The sequence below is a fragment of the Agelaius phoeniceus genome, chromosome 3, assembly GCF_051311805.1.
Source record: "Agelaius phoeniceus isolate bAgePho1 chromosome 3, bAgePho1.hap1, whole genome shotgun sequence".
Lineage (NCBI taxonomy): Eukaryota > Metazoa > Chordata > Aves > Passeriformes > Icteridae > Agelaius > Agelaius phoeniceus.
Genome location: NC_135267.1, coordinates 19979757 through 19997610, shown reverse-complemented (window position 1 = coordinate 19997610; position 17854 = coordinate 19979757). Strand labels below are relative to the sequence as shown.

Below are 17854 nucleotides of genomic sequence, written 5' to 3'. Positions count from 1 at the left end.
TTAAAAAGTACCAAGGGCCAGTAGTTGTTCTTGTATCTTAAAGGCTCAGCACACACCAAGTGGAGCCCTGGTGCCTGACTCATATCACCCCGCTGCCCTACTACATGCGGCCACAGCATCATTCCTCTCCAAGAAATTGATTTGATTTCAATAGATAATAATTTGGCTAATTTTTTTTTTTAACTTCAATTTGCCTGCTTCAACAAATGAGAGCACAATTTGGCTGCTTTCTCAGGGAAAAGGAAGCCAACCAAACATGACTTTCACCAGGCCTCAGTTTTTGGCCCCAGATTTCAACATACACTATTACAGCAATCAAAAGAACCATAGAAATTACCTATTTTACTGTTCCTTAACACATATCACACAGTCCTGCAGCAAGCAGAATCACAGATGAACCTCAGAACATACAGAGAGCACAACTACTACACTGGACATGAAAAGGAAATTTTATTAAACATGTTTACATAACATGAGTTGGAAGTTCATTTAAAAGCACAGGGGAGTGTTAAGACAAGTGGTCAAAATAGAAAGATACTATCGAATTATAGCTAGTTGGTTTTTGTCCACTAAGACAGAACAGGATCTAGTAGTAGTGCACCAATGCTTGAGTTCTTCCTGCTCAGCAGGTCGAGCAGTAACCAATCTGTGCCCTATGGAAAGATGGGCAGAATAATTCCCATGTGTTGAGTAATAATAAATAGTTCACTTGGTGCAGGCAGTATGTCTATGAATTAAAACCTAGTGTGTACACAGTTTCTACATGTGTTACAGCCCCACAGTAGGAATCTACACCAAAATAGTTATTAGAAGGAATTTGGTCCGTACTACATCACGTTTTCCATAGGGTAAAAAATAAAGTCCATCTATAGACATTTAGCACCAGACCCACAGACCTAGCCTGGCTAAAACCTGCAAAATGTCTATAAGAAAAATGGATGGCTTAGATTTCTTGGTTACTTCAGTATAGTAATTACGAGCAAACTGTACAAGTACATGCAACATACAAGCTGGCCTATGTGGAACTAACATACATTATTAAATAACCTTTTTTCATCTCTTTTTACAAAACGTGCATGCAGCTTTGAACAGTTCCAAGTCATGCTGCTCTATTTGTGTGATCACAAAATTCAATGGCCTGTAAAAGGAGGGGAAACATATCAATGCACCTGCAGGAATCTGCAGTTCTTCGCACATTTACAGAATATCACAAGGGATTTCAAGGCCAAGAAGAACTCAAATGAATAAAAAGCAAATTGAAATTTGATTTTTTTTTCTCCAAAAAGTAAGATATCTTGCGTTAAAAAATCAAGCCTTGTGCTTGCATCAATCTCAAAGAAATGTAAACTGAAATTTGGTAAAAACATTAGTAAGTGCAGAATATTTCAACTGGAATCTCCAGTGAAACATTGAACAACTCATACCATGCTCTATCCAGGGCAGACAGGTGTGTCTGAAGCGACACACATCAGAGAAGCCTGGGTACAGCTGAAAGTGTCATATGCTCAATTCATTCCTGGTCAACATTTTGGGAAGTCAAATATACATTTATACACAGAAACATAAGTATTTCCTCTCCAATTCTAGGAGGAAAATTGCATTACCAGTAACATATTTAATGTCAAAATTAAGACTAAAGCTGCTTTATACCAGTCCCCAGCAGTAGTTGCAGAATTCTTCAAAATTCTTCCATGCAAAACATCATAAACAGAAAAGTTATTTTATATATATATAATGCAAACATATCTGCTTTTTACAAAGAAAAAGTGGCACTGTGATGATTTTTATTTTAAAGAATATAACTTAGATTTGTCATTTGTTCTGGGTTCCCACATGAAAGACTTGTAAGTACCAGAACCGAGGAACTATTTGAACTCGCTGGAATTGTAACTGTGGCTGTTGAACACTTTAACGATGCTTACAGAGATATGCTTCAGCCCTTTTTTGTTTGGTTTAGAAAAAGAAAGGAAGGGTCTCTGTTAGCATTGTGAGGACTTCTACAAAACTAGCAGAATCACGTGGCAAAAAACTAGTGGAAGTGACAAGTACAGAAAAACTGCTGAAACACCAGGAAGGTAACACTGCTTGAGGGCTCTCTCAGAATGTGAAAAAACAACATTGTTAACAGAGTGAGAGCTTCCAGTTTGGGTCATCTTTGACTTAGATCGAATCTAAATGTCCCTCTCATTTTTTCTTTTTCCTTTCTTTCTTTTTTTTTTTTTTTAATCATTATAAGCATCAGTGGTAGCTGCTAATAGATTAGCTGTATGTGATATACCTTTGTTCTGTCAATTTAAGCCATCTCTCAACAGACAGACATACATTTGGATAACTACTACAAGCAAAAACGGAAGTGATTGTCTCTCTCCAACAGTGTTTCTTGTCATGTGAATATCTGGTTCCAATTGTTATCTTGGGTGATGTTTTGAATAGACAGCACCTGCTACTATGATCTAATGCAGGGAGGCCCAGTTGAACTTTCCAGAGATGACTGGGAAGCCCTACGTGTCAGGGGAGTCAATGTTGGATCCACTAGTGATGAAGGTGGAAATAATTTATACCAGCCTATTACCACGCTGGACAGATCCAGTTCCTCCAGAAGGATCTGGGCAACTCCCATGAAGCATTTGTGGTCCATTCGGCCATAGTCTCCCCAGACTATTACCTGGAAGAATATAAAATTAAGGTTCATGATTGTCCTCAAATCCATGCTTATACAGGGTTATATACTTAAACCTGTGCTTATGTATGTTCACTCTTGCTGTTATATGTGTTAACGTAAGGACAATGTTATTCTCAAGAGTGAATGACTGCTTCCCTTTCATGGGAAAACCTCATGGCAGGACAGGAAAAAAAGTCAATAAAAGAGAAAATGTTTAATGCAATAAGACATTTTGCAACTCTGAAACCACAAGCCACAAGGATGTCTGTAATGGTATTTATAAAATTAAATGCTTAATGAGTTGGAATGGATTTACACATACTCGTTAAATTTGAGTAAACATGTAAGTGGTTCCCCAAATGACAGCCTAAAATGGGATTAAGAAGAAACTGACCTGAAGGACTTTACCCTGTGGACTTTCCTCAAAAACCAGTGTCTGTTGGTACAGAGGATCAAGTGTCTTCCTTGCAATTCTTGTCTTCTTCTTAGCTATACATGCTCCATTTTCCAGTAAATACACTTTAACATACGGAGCTGCAAACAGAACATCAAGAATGTTATGTTTGGACTTACAGTACACATCTGAAATGGAGGACAAATGCCTTAAAAGGAAGCAGAGTAGAAAGAAAATGACACACATTATTTTAATTTTATCTTCACTTTTATCATTTTTTCATAGTCTGAATACAATTATATTAATAAAAAAGATGACACAGCCCACAAGAAATCAATTTGATTTTCATAAACTTTGAATGTAATGATCTAAGATCTTACTAACAACAATTACACTTCATGTCAGTCATTTTAAAAACATTTTCTTTTTCCAGAATTTAGCTATCACTGACAGCTATTTTGGATTCTCTGTAAAGGCTTAGGGGTCAGAGATAGTTCAAAGCAGAAGGAACCTTTAAGACTTTGCCACTCCAATGACACAGACACGAATTGCACTTTCATCTCTAGCTCCTAAAGAGCTTGCAAAGTACCATCTTCACTAAATGGTATCTAAAAGAACTGTTCCAGATTTTACAATAAGCAGTGGTTGGGGTATTGATTCTAAATCTCCTCTGTAATTGTTTCTATAGATAACTAGAACTTCAGCAAATGTCCTTATAAAAAATGATACCATATTATTACAATATACATTATGTAAATCATTGACACTGACAGGAACACTAGCACAAGCTGCTCCCTTCTTGAAGCATTGCTGTGTACAGTTTTTTTCCATACCTGGGGTAGATTTGGAGCCAGGTTTTTGGATGAGGCCACGGGCTCTAATGACTTCTACTTCTAACTGGCCTTTTTTATCCACCATTCCAATCTGGATGTCACCTGAGAGGGAGAAGAAAGAAGCCCATGTTTTAGAGAAGCAGTACAGCACAGGAGAGAAGGTATAAGAGTGAGAAAGAGTAGTTTTATATTATTCTTCTGCATTACTGTGCTTGTTGTGTCTCCTGATGATCCCTTTAGCTTCTCCATCCTTAAACAAGAACTAAATAATATATACTTAGGGAGCATGGTTCCCTCTCTAGGTATACAGTTCATACCAGCTAAAAAGAGGTATTTTTTCTTCAAAAGTCTCCACCAAGCACACAGGTGACAATTTTCCAATTTTTATCAATATTTCACACACATTTTTGGTGTTACTAAAATGTCACAACATGTTAAAAAAAGAAACTGTTTTCATTTCTGAACAGTCAAACTTGTTTCCTTGCCTGAGTTTTGACAACTGACATTTCCTGCAGAAAAAGGGAACTGCTTACTCTGAGACTAAGCACTGTTCTGATCTAGATCAATAAAATACAAGGGCAGTAAACTATGTACTGATGCTCAAAACATTGTATCTCTATGCTTTCATATATCATGGAATCAGCTGAGTAGAGATCTAACTTAGATTAAAATAGGCCATTTAGAATAAAAAATGCACAGTATGACATGAGCAGCTACATGACACTTGAGCAAATAAATGAGCTACATCCCTGAAACATGTGAGAATATATGTATTTGATATGTAAGCTCTGATTGTCTAAAAAAAAAATTCTGAAATAGCTGATCCTGAACTATAGAATTTGGAGTATGGATTTAGAGAAACAGCATTTTGAAATTAATTGGGCATGAGATTTTCACACGTTTCTCTAACAGCATATTAAAGCAGTGTTTATACCTTGGTATGTGAGGTATGACAGAACAGCAACAAAGATTTTTTTATCAATTAAACTTTGCTTGAATAAACACAGCCATGTTTTGCACTAAAAATAGTTCAGAGGAAAATTCCAACAAGGCTTCTTAAGAGCACGTCTGTGTCTCATATCCACAATAAAACATGCAACAGGTAACCAGAAGGGGGTGCAATAATCCAAACATCTTCAAATCGTCACTAATGAGGATAGCACAGAGCAGATCTTCTAAAAATTGCTTAAAAACACGATGGAGTGCTTTTTGTGGGCCAAAAGCACTATCTACTTGAGCCTATAGTAGATAAAGTTATAAAAAAAGTCAAAATAAACGTTTTGCTCAAGTTATCTGCAGAAAAATCTTTAGTCACAAAACAAAATTAAAAAAAGAAACAGAAGAAGTGTAGACACTTATATGCATGCCAAAAAAGCCATTTAGATATTTATTGGACAAATAATATCACTAATATATTTTCTTCCAAAATAATAATAAAAATATTAATTTAATAAGTTCAATATTTTATGAATGCTTTAGTAGCAGTCATTTGGATGTATACAGCAAGTTTTGCCTTAGAGGGTGCTGAAAGCATTCTCAATATAATGTTCCTTCTGCTCATCAGTTGGGAACACTTTTTTGCAATTTTTTTTTCCGTTTCTCTCTCCTTTTTCAGATGTGTCTCAGTAGCCCTTCCTAAAGCTGGTTTACCAAGACAGTTGTATTGAAGCATTGGCCATTTATAATTTCCAACAGGAGAAGTATTATTACAGTAGTGGATCAAGGACTCCTCAATTAGCATTTAAAGCATGTCTAAGAACTGCTCATATATAAGCAAAAAAATGCAAAAAAACTCCAACCCCAAATGTGTCCAAAGATACTTATTACACAGTTCTGCACTCTGTTACTCCTTCTACAACTCATACCCTGTTCATAAACAAGCTACAGCTAATGCTGCTAAAGGAAATTATAGACTGGTCTGGAAAATAGAGAAGATCACAGATAGCCCCAGCAGCTGTTGTAGCAAAGGACTTTGTGTCTCTCATGACAAGCACTGGCTTTATCAGTGACTGATTATTGGTCACTGCAAATATTTCCAGAATTTTAACTTTCTGGAGCTAGATGAACTAAACTTGGAAAAGTGCAGTTTGGCCAGAAACCCTCTCTCACATCCAATATAATCTGTTTCAAGTAAATACAAACTCTGAACAGGTGAGATTTTGCAGCGAGCTAGGATTGGAGAAGTCACAATACTTTTGTGTGAGAAGTAAAACTCCCATCTTCAAATTGCAAATAAGACTAGCCAGTACCTCAAATGGAGCAAATAGTTTCCCACCCCACTTTGTGTGCTGCCATGATAGGAACACCAGTGACTGCAGATAGGACCTTCATGGTGACAATGAAGGAAGACATTTGGTAAAAATCCTTTTGGTGCTGTAGTCTGCCAGTGTGTGCATTAGTTAGTTGTCTTGTTATTAATTTAACAGAGGAGAACATATAATTCTTACCCATGGCAGGGGTTGCTAGTGTTTGTCGGCCTACTAACTGTGCAGGTCCCAGTCCGTCGAGGAAATCACTGAACTGACTGTCAGCGCCCAGCCGTACTCCAGGAAATATTAAGCTGAAACAAAATAGAAGCTGGTTAAGCATAAGAACAGGATCAATTTCTGTCATCCTACAGTATTTACCACAAAAGTACTACTGATACAAGGCAAGCAGCTCAGGACGCACAACCACAAATCATTCTTGAGCATCAGGAATTATCTGTTTCCCATGGACCCCAAAGCAGTGTAGAGACTCTGCACATCAACTTGAAATAGTCCATAAATTAATAGGTCTTGCTAAGGAAGTCTCCAGGAGCAGCGAAGAGCTTGATAGGTAAAAAGACTAAGAATGACCTTGTATGAGAGAATATAAAAAGCTTCATGAAATTTCATAGCCTGTTCTTCATTAGTGAGTGTGTGATTTACATTGATCCAAACCCCATCCACATCACTTAGAACAAACAGGAAAACAGATGTCTACACTAAATTATACATTAAACAGCTGCAGCTGTTTAATGAAGCAGTAAACTGGCAGGTAGTAGCAATAGTGGTGATTAGAGCTAAACCTAATGCCACTCTCTAGCCAAAATATTCTGGCAGACAAATCTGGATCTGCAGTTGCTCCCCACCCTCTGTCAGAATACAAACTGAATACATCAGCACAGTGTATATGGAAACATTCAAGGCCAGGTTAGACAGGGCTTTGAGCAACCTCATCTTGAAGATGGCCCTCCCCAGGGCAGGGGGTTAGACTAAATTACCTTTACAGTCCTTTCCAACTCAAGCTATTCTATGATGCTATAATGTGTTCTTTGCCAAGTTGCTTTCTTATATTCCATAGTGTCCACTTTTTTTTTTTTTAATAGATATACAATCTCCAAACAATAACAAAAGAAAAAAACAGAGAAAGAGTGATCCATGGTGGGAAGACTCCGCTTTGACTTCCTTATAAAAATTATGAGAAATAAAAGAACAGACTCTCAACCAAGTGTAGACAATGTATTCTCCAGCAGGCCATCCACCACTTCTTCTTCCTCAAATGAAATTCCCCATTAGACTTCAAAGATAATAACAAACTTCCTAATAAATCCAAAAGCACCTAGTATTAAAAGCCTTAGTTTCTGCACATCACGCTTTTGTGCTTCAGCCATTCAGTTCACAGTTCTTTGCAAACCCAGTAGTTGCATAAAAAAAGTCCATTCCTCTCTTGAAGACTAACTGTGCTTTCTGTGCCTGCATTAAACTTATTAACTGTCAGTGACTAAAGCTTGTCAGAAAGTATCATAGAATCATAGACTAGCCTGAGATGGAAAGGATCATCAAAGTCCAACTCCAGCCCCTGCACAGGACAGCCCCAAAAATCTCACCAAGTGCCTGAGAGCATTGTTCAAACACTTCTTGAACTCTGTCAGGCTTGTTGCCGTGACCACTCTCTGGGCAGAAAAACTTTTTCTAACATCTAACCTAAATCTCCCCTGATTCAGCTTCATGCCATTCCCTTGGCACAATGTTTTCATTCAGAAAACTCTTTATTTTCTAAAAGGTAAGCTTTTTCACAGAAATTTAATTTGGATTTTTTTTTTTAATATGGTTTCTTTAGTTGGAGGAAGAAAAGAATCTCAAGGTTTTCAGTTCAACACCAAGATACTATCTGCTTCTCTCCCCAGTGGCACTATCCTTTCACTCTTGCATCTGCTATGAGATGTTTCTTGCTTGTTTCATTGGCCTTTTTTCCAAAAATGTGTTACATTTTGCCACAGGCTGACTAACAACATTGAAAATATTCACTTGAGACCACACTTCTGGCTACACATATGATAATGAAGGTTGGAAGTACACATTAATCTTAATGTGTATTAAGTCTAATCCATTAAACTCCAGTTAAGGGTCAAGCAAAAGAACATGACAAGGTACCTGGGGTGCAAGCATTCAGTTCTCTTCTCAAGCTTGCTTTCCTCACTGCCTTACTCAGAGGCTGATTCTCCAATCAGCAATTTATGGCTCTACCTTTCTGTCCTGCAGATGCCTGCTGCGACCTCCCTATCCAGACCTTAGCTGCCCCAGCCCTGCTCAATCTACTTACACACAATGAGAGTGGAACAGAGGATTAAGCTGTTCCACTGAAAATGTCCTCAGCCTTAGTGCTGGGCTCCCACCTCTCCTCTCCACTGCTAACCAGGGAAACAGGCTCCCCCAGCTCCTCCCTAAAGGGTCCAGTTTATTTGCCCTTTGTCACCAAGGTGAGTAACTGGTGCCCTACAGATTGACACTCCAGCCTAAGAGAAGGGAAGGAGAATGGCAGGGTGAAGTGTTGAAAGGGTAGAAGTAATGGCCAGTCAAGGAATCATAATGGGGAAAACATTGGGATATTTTACTCTTGTCCCTCATTCTTCATCTAGTCTTTATCTGCTTTGGTTTTGAATTAGTCATGATGGAGCCTATTTTTCTTACATAGCCCTTAAAAATCTTAGCATTATCACAGAACTATAGACTGGTTTGGGTTTGAAGGCACCTTAAAAATCAACAAGTTTTGATCCTGTGCCATGCACAAGGACACTTTTCACTAGATCAGGTAGCTCAAAGCCCCATCTAACCTGGCTGTGAACACTCCCAATGATAAGCCTATCCACAATTTCTCTGGGCAACCTGTTCCAGTGTTGCAAAAAAAATTAGAGTGGTGAGAAGATCTGATGATTGAGGCACCTTTACACAGATCCTTGCCACTGCCACTACAGCAGCCTTGGCTCTTTGTGCCTCATACAATATGCACTAGCAATAGTGGTAACACAGTAAGCATACAAAAAAGTGAAGCCAAGAAGTCCAAATCTCTCATTTTTTTCCAGGTCTATAAAGGTGCATTTGCCCACCCCCATTTTCCCCTTTATTTGGGGAGTCATCTTCTAAGAATTCCCTAGTAACCACTACACCTTGACACATGCAGTAAGAGTCCCACTGAGAACTGTCAGGATGCTGGAACATTCCTGCACATTTTTGTGTCAGAACTGCCTTTGTTCTCCTTTCCTACATTTCAAACTTCAGCAGCGAATGCAAACAGCTGCCCCATTCCCCACAGCTGTCTGACTTCAGCTGATGGGGCAGCTGGGCTCTGGGTTTACAGCTCTTAATAAGAGACTTGGAACAACTCCAAATTAAACTTTCTTTGTATCTAGTACTACTGAACAGAGTTTCATATCACAGGGATTCATATACAACATCTGAAGTTTAACTATGAGGTAATCCCAACATATCTCAAAGAAAAAGCACCCCTGTGTTTTGTTTTAAAAATGCAGTCTTAATTTAGTTGTCTTTTGATGAACAAAATGCCTCACTGGGTGACAGGGAAAATAAGAATTTTTAAGAAGTTCTGTCTCAATTTCAATTTCCATGAAATTTGTGTTATGTACCTAAAATGGTTCAGTTTTTCAAATGTTTCAAGAGGAAGAATCTTTACACAGAGCTATTCTCTTCAGCTAGAGTTTGGGACATCCCAAGTAATGGGAAAGAAGGAAAGTGGGAAAGAAGGAAAAATGGGAAAGTTAAACTTCTACTTCATTAGAAACATCTCCTACATTACTGATATTTTTAATGCCACTTACTTGCCCTCGGAGCTATAACTATTTATGCTGCCATCAGTGGATTCTCGACTTGGCTGTCGAACCATACGACTTCTCATCTCTGCTGCCATTCCTGTTTCTGTGCTTCTCTGTATCGTGCTCTTTAGCTTCTTGCTTCCAGCCTCTGAAAGCAGAGAAAAAGAAGCAATAGTTAGAATAATTTAGAGCAAAGCCTTCTCTTGCAGTTTTCACCCAAGAACAGTGATCTGACTTGGTCATTCTCATTTACTAACATAAAACTATTCTGATTGAAGAAGCAATCTCTCTTCCTCAGTTACAAACTGGAAACGACTTCTCTTTAAAAGGCTGCAACCTGAAGATCTTCCTTAGGGCAAACTGTTAAAAATTAGATGTCTTGTTAATAGCCATTACACAGTTGGAATGTAGACAGGTTATGATACTGTCTACTAACCACAAACTTGGTAATATGCCTCTAGCCACCTTGCTAGGTTGAGTGACTGCAAAAGAAGATACAATTCTCACAGAAAATAAAAAAAGGGAAAAAATCCTCTATGAATTCCACAGAAAAATGTTAAACACTAAGATACTTAGTATCAAAAATATAATAATGTGTTTTGACTTAGCAAAATCTTACTTCTCACCACAAAATGTCTTCAAAGTAAACAGTGGACTTTACAGAACATATGATCTCAGCAGTTCTGAAACAGAAATAACTCTTGGGGAATTTGTCTGGGAAACCACAGAATAGTTAAGCTGGACAGGACCACAGTGGAGCATCTGGTTCAACCTCCCTCCTTCCTACAGCCCATTGCAGAGGATTGTGTCCAAAAAGTTCTTGAATATCTCCAGTGAGGAGACTCCACAGCCTCTCTGGACAGTCAGACTCTAGGCTTGCAACTGTAGGATTAAAAAGTAATGTAAATATTTTGAAATAGTTTAAAGACTTCATCCATTTGGTAAAGCTTCTATCCCACATCCTTTAAAATGCAGTTTGATTTTCACCCATAAGTTTTCATGTTTCCCTTGAGCAAGAAGAGCTTCCAGTCCTTTACAGGTTCTCTATGTGCTATGGCTGATCTAGAGTGAATTCTGCAGTCACATGGCAGAAATTAGTCTTCTAGATGATGACAGTTGTTCTCAATGATCTTTAAATTTCTTCCACCAAAGCTTCCATGTGATGCAATAAAATGTGCTGTCTTCAAACTCATTGTCCTGGGTTTTTTTTTTCAATTTAGTTCAAAATATGTACCAAAACTTCAATAGGTAACATTACTTTCTCCCAGAAAGTAATAGATTTTACAAAGTTTCACCTAAGTACATGCTACAACATTCTTCTGTGTTTACCCCTTCATTTCAGCGCTCCTTTATTCATCCCTGGAAAGTCTGTGTGCATATTTTTCATGGCCTGCTCAGCGAAACAGATGAAAAGCAAATATTTCTTCCATCTCCACCTGCTGTGGAGACTGAATTGCTCTGAAAAAATTTTCACCTTCGTGTTGCACATTGTGGATGTTTGAAACTGATAGATCTTGACAGATCTTATTCATCACAATAAAACTTAAGGCTTTTGTAGCCTCCACGCAGCCTGCCCATTCCCAGAGTGTTTAAACATGCTGTGGAGATAGCTGGCCCTTGATCTTTGAGTCTGCACAGCTGGTGGAGGGCAAGGAGAAATCATAACATAGAGCTATCAGAGTAACCTCTCTGAAGCTCTCAGGGGAGCAGCAAACATGGCCAAAGTGAAAGAATTACTATATTGGGCTCAGAGGAGACATGCCCACAGTGAAAGGGGCTGAGCTTTCCCTCTTAAGCTTTTTGGACCAGAGTTTGTTTACCTACAGCCACTAAGCCGCACCCAAATGCCTCTGTGTGGAAGAGATCAGCAACCTCCAGAGATCCTTTCCTCCCTTCTAAGGCCAACAGCTCTGAGGTTTTCCTGTGGGCCACTACAGCTCATCCACATTGCCAGTCCTTGGTCAGCTGAAAACACATTAACCTGTGAGGTAGAGTAGGGTAAGCAAGGTACACCAGGCACACCAGGCTCCACTCTTGCACAGGGCAGGTGGCTGTGGGAGGGATTTGCTGGAGCTTCAGTGACTCAGTATGTAGAAACTCAGATGCTGCATTTGGTCCTGAACTTTCTCATTAAAAACTGAGGGTGTGTTCAGCATATCAATAATGATAGGCAGGATGAGCCTCAAAAATAACTCAAACAGCACCTAGGAGGTATAAGCCACATACTGAGTTGTACTCCAAAGTGGGATTTTCACATTTTCTGTAGGTATGCACCCATACTGTTTTCTCAATCTCACTCTCTCTCTCTCACCAGGACCTCTCTGAAAATGTGTCTGTTTCCATCTGCTCCTACAAGCATGTGAGATTATGTGTTTTACCCCCTGCCTGCATTTCAGAGCCAGCCAGATCAGGCAGCATGACCTGGAAGATATAATAGAGTAGAGCCTGAAATGTGTTCAGCTGAATAGCGTTGTTTATGAGTATTCAGGGCTCAGGAAAAGTAAATGAAGAGACCCTAGAGGTGGTCCATGGCCCATGAGGGCTACAGGACCACCATGGTCTTGGCACAAATTAGTAAAGATATGTTGTTCTGGACCACCTGGACAACATGGTGGGTGCTGAAATTTAGAAATTTAGCAGTGAGAGCCAGGTTATTGGGACAGATAACGAACACAGTCATAGAAATAAAATGTAAAAATATCCATTCACTAAATTACAAAAAATAATATTTTAGCTTTGAGCCACAGTAGAGATTGAAAATAGCAGATGGATTTTTTTTTTTCAAAGAGTAATGTTACATTGTCATGGATAACATTGGTACTGCTGTTTAAACACACTTCTTTGCTCCACAGATTTGAAAAGCACAGACCCTGAAGTAGGAATCCTTGTGCATGGCCAAAACATTGTCTAGCTGAGCAGCAAGTACCAGACTGTCTTTTTCCAAATACTTTTCAAGTCACTGCTCTCTGTCTTACAGTCCCAGATTTTACTTCTTTCTCTTTTCTCATCAGCATTTTTACTTTTCAGGTTGAAGAATCAAAAGCATCCTTTTGCCTCCCCTTATAACTGCTATTAATACACACAGTTTCCCAGGAAAAATACAGCCCTCCAATTTATTTACTTTTATAACCTCAATCTTAATATTCTGAAGTACAATCATAAATATAACAGTAACACAACAGAATGATGAAACACAACAAGAGCTTTTTGGCATACAGAAAATTGCTTTTGCCCATTGATAAGAATCAAAATACTTGTTGCATAGGTTTTGGAAGTTTTAATCTTGGTCACTTATGCATCTTATTATATCTTACATTATATAATATAATTTTTCCAATTTTAACACAAAAAGTCAAGACATGGCTTATCTTGTTAGTCTGCTCCTCTAAACTTCTCAGCAAAACCATGTCCTGGGAGGGAGGGAGGGAGATGAGTTGGGAACTGCTTCTGTTTCTAAAGGTGCCTTGTTAAAGTGAACTCACTTTAGGGTACAATTCCAGTCCTGCCTTGAGTGCACAATGAAATAAGGGATCCAAACAAATAAAAGTGTTTTCCCTGCTATTGATAAGACTTCTTTTAGAAAACTTCCACTTTTCTCTTGTATTACTTTTAATCTAACAGCTCTGCATATTTCTTTGGAACGCTGTCTTTACATGAATAATACAGGTTCATAAAATATTCAAGTTCAATATCTATGCTATTACATACTGAGATTTTCTGCTCTTGTCAGGGTGTTTACCAGCTGTGTCAATTGTGTAAGGATTTCTTCATGCAGGGATGCAGACTGTTGTGCATAAATGACATGTAAACACCTGGCTTAACAGGTACAAGCTGGAGAAAAGCTACTAAAAAGCAAATGTGACGGATATTTTTTCAGATTTAATAATTGATGCCAAAGCATTATAAAGCAGCCACCTGCAGCTACGAAATATATACAGATTGTAAGCATTTTGCAATTAATCAACAGGCATTTTTCAATTAATCAACAGGTTGTAGCAGTCCTGCTATAACACCCTGATGAGCGTGTGCAATGTGCTATTTCCATCTACTTATTACAAATATAGTCTATAGTGATTCCTGTTTGCTCTGACAAGAAACTGGCCCGATTTTGCTTTTCCCTGACAAAAGTAAGTTAACAAAGACCAGGACCTGAATAACCAATTACAGAAAAAAGCAACTGTGCTCTACCTTATATCTGCACAAAATATCAAAGCATCTGATGTGTTTCAAATTTCTGTATGTCCTAATCACTCTGAAGCCTAGGAGCCAGGAGCTATTAACAACAGAATTATAGTGAGAGGGTCAATGATATTATCTAGAGATTTAAGGTGGCCTACTACAGATACCTTAAAGCTAGCTTTACATTCTAAATGTAAATGCAATTCAGAGAGGACAAAGCCAGACATCCTCCCTCCCAGCCCCGCCACACTTAGCAAAGGCATGGCTGCACATGGCATCACCATTGGCCTGGCTTTTCCTCTGTTCTCTGTGTGGTACCTGGAGGCAGTTACTACATTTTGCTCTTGTTTCAGTTCAGAAGTTTGAAATGGCAAGGGGCTGCTGCAGCAAAGCTTTCATCTAAGGTGCCAAGGTACATATTACATGCCATGGGTCAAGGCTACGGAACATACAAGAAATGTGCAAGGACATGAGCTTGGCATCTTAAGTCAATAGGACAGTATTAGAGACCAGTGCAGGGCAGAAGGCAATCCTGACATGAGCCTCTGTGTGCTGCCTGTGGGGAGAGGTGTCTTAAGTGAGCATTGCCAGAATTGTATCTGAGGGCAGCTAGTTGGTTAGCACCCAAAAAAGAAGCAAGTTCACACACATGTAGCACCCAGGTATGTGAGAATTCATGACTGGTTCAAAAGAACACACCAGAGAACAAAGCATTAGTGGATATAGCACCACTGCTAAATCCACTAATGAAAGGGATCATAAAAAGTGTCATTGCAGGGCTCAAGGGCAATTCATTTGTAGTATCAAGAATGCTCTTGCATCCAAAGAAAGCTTAAAAGGACTGCAGCTTCAAGCCAGCTCTGAGAGAAACCTGGCAGGACCGTGACCATATGGTTGTTTGTACACTGACTGTGTGAGACACCAACGAGATTATATCAACTGGAATAGCAAGGGTCAACTTCAAAGATCTATAAAAAGAAAAGCCAAGGGGCATATTTCCTTCTGGACCTTTCTGATGTGTTAGTGACTTTAAAACTTCAAATTTAGCTGCTCGAAGACCTGCTGAGTTACAATTTCTGCAGCTTCCCCCTCACTTTACATGTAGTGCTTTTAAACAACATTGAAAAAGTGCCTCTTGGCTTATGGTCCTAAAACAGAGACAGAAGAAAAAGAATACATAGTTCAAAGAGCATTTGATTTTTTAAAATGTGTACATCTCTAAGATGAACTCAGCAGTACTTTGATCACTAAGACTGAAAGTGCGTAGCGACTATGGGCAAAGATAAATAGCAAAAAAATTGACATTTAAATACAAATTTCAACAATACAAGTTTCTAGACTTTATATCATGCAATATTTCCCTTTACTTTCAATTCTATGTATTGTGCAATACTCTCCAGAATATAATGCTCTTTGAAAAAAGACGTGAAACGTTGCAGTAATTGTCTTCCAAGTGTTTCTTCCAAATAGCATGCAAAATATTCAAAGAAAGGAGAATGCTGTTGATATTCTGTTAGATCCTGAGTTTTAAAATCTAAATATAAACCATCATATACTTCCCATTTCTATTTATTAAAAAAAATCTACAAAAAATTATATAAATTATATAAAAAATCTTTTCGAAAGGATATTTACCTTTTCAGCTGGGATAATTCCTTGATAAGAAATTTTATCAGAAGTTTGGAATAAAATGTATCTCAAAACTGTATTTATAAAGTCACAAACTCATCTGGCAAACACCTTTCACTCCCAATACTTTCAGATAATACATAAAAGATAATGCAATTAGTTCCTTAATATACACAATATATTTTTCTGACATATGTAGAGCAAAGGAACGATCACCAAAGGAGCAAAGCACCAATCCTAAGAAAAGGAGACTTCACTGAATTGATGTCAATGGTTGTATCAATGCTTTGATGGCATTTTAGACAGTGTACATACAGCAGAATCTCCCCTTTTGACAGTATTTTTCACTGAAAATCAAACTTGCAGAGTCAGACTCTTAACAGAGATTTCAAAGTAACTTATCCAACAGCTCCTAGTGACTTGCATGAAACAGAAGTAGCACTTTGAAAGCAAATGACAGGAATAGTGGAAAGCATCAAAACAAAAGCAAACAAGAAGTGGAAAATCAGGCCATTTTTTACTACCTGACAGTAGTCTCAAAACTTTAAGCAACTGCTTTTAAAAATTTTATCTCCTTTAGATATCTTAGACATATTTACTGAAAAAAAAAATAAAAAAGAAAAGTAGAAAGAAGCATGTGTTTTATATGTTTATTCTGATACTTAATGATTTTTTCATGTCAGGGAAGAAAACCTGTGTTTAATCAGGACATATGTATCTTAAGGCAAAGCAAGGATGTCTGGTCAGAAAAAGATCAGTTATGGCTTCTGAAATTTATGAAGATTAATTTTTTTGTCCACATACTTGCAATGAAGAGAAAAGAGCCACTGTCTGTCAGCCAAAATGAGGCAATCAAAGATGATCTATAGCAATGAGTTTCTACTTCTGGGATTGTGCTTAGCATAATTTATAAACATACAGAAATGAAAGCATCTTAATTACCTTCTTCACACATATGCAAAGAGCTCTATAAAACCAGAATATGCCAGTGAAGCTGATAATAGGTACACGTGCCACGTTCTTCAACTCCTAAAGCCTATTTCAATGAAATTCAGTTATTAAAACAACAAACCCATGTTTCCAACAAATTATTTACTATATAAACAGTTTATAAAATATCAAGCACTCATTTTCTCATATACTCTTGGCTTTTTTGTTAGATGGGAGGAGAATGTGAGACAGAGTGAAATAAGAAGCTCAGGAGAGCTGTTAGTACTTCAACAATAATATTTTCAATTTAAAACACAGCCCTATAGTACAACATTATTTATAACCAGCCAAGCCCTCTCAGAGAACTGACATATGGTATAGAGATAACATTTGTCCAAGGCAAGGGTGCTGGGGCACAGCTTGCAGTTAATACAGCAGGGGAGAATGAAATGCAATGCAAAAAAAAAAGGAGATTTTTCAGATAAACTAAATCAACATTTCATTTAATTAGGAACTTATACATATTTAAATAACTTGATGTCTTTTGTGGTTTTAGGCAGCTGTTACAATTTTAGTATGTTTGAGACCTTTTAAGCAAGTGTTCACAATTACGAAGAGTTCAGTATTTATTATTAAAACATGACATTGTAATTAATAAAAGACAATATTTTACAAGATGATACCACCAATATGACAATTTAAAAGCCATCAATAATAAAGAAATTCACTCCTACTGTGCATCTTCAAAAAAATTGAGAACTATGTGCTGTACATGATGGCAGCCCAAAGTCTAATTATTTCAATAACCTCCAAAAATCAGTAAATTGAAACACTGTCAAAACCACTAGTGCTAAAGTGTCCTCCAGTAAAAATGTTGCACGTCTTTTTGTACAGTTGAAAAGTTTCTGAGTAATAGCTCAACCCTAATACAATTACACAGCATACTAATCAGGAGACATTACAGCTTCAGGAACAGTCCCTTCCTTTTCATATCAATTACCAACCAGTGAAATTATCTTTCAAGGAAGATAATTAATAAGGAAAGATAATAATAAAGGAAAATGCTTTACCTTTTCAGTAGTTTGATTTGCTCCGACTGCAACTTTGAAGCCCTCTAAGTTTTATTTTACCACTACCAGCAACTCCCAGGTGAA

At 37.8% G+C, this 17854-nt stretch overlaps 1 protein-coding gene across 21 annotated transcripts in view; it reads right to left on the bottom strand.

Annotated features, from left to right (window-relative positions):
- Window positions 1-433: 433 nt before the first annotated feature.
- RIMS1 (regulating synaptic membrane exocytosis 1) overlaps window positions 434-17854 on the bottom strand; it is a 164702-nt gene continuing 147281 nt past the window's right edge. For all 21 annotated transcript variants that reach the window (XM_077174811.1, XM_077174812.1, XM_077174821.1 and 18 more), the window contains 5 exons: window positions 9969-10110; window positions 6337-6449; window positions 3890-3991; window positions 3057-3196; window positions 434-2665 (listed from right to left, as the gene is read on the bottom strand). In XM_077174811.1, the coding sequence (XP_077030926.1) occupies window positions 2447-2665; window positions 3057-3196; window positions 3890-3991; window positions 6337-6449; window positions 9969-10110 (716 nt within the window). In that variant the 3' untranslated portion in view covers window positions 434-2446. The remainder of the gene's footprint in view (window positions 2666-3056; window positions 3197-3889; window positions 3992-6336; window positions 6450-9968; window positions 10111-17854) is intronic.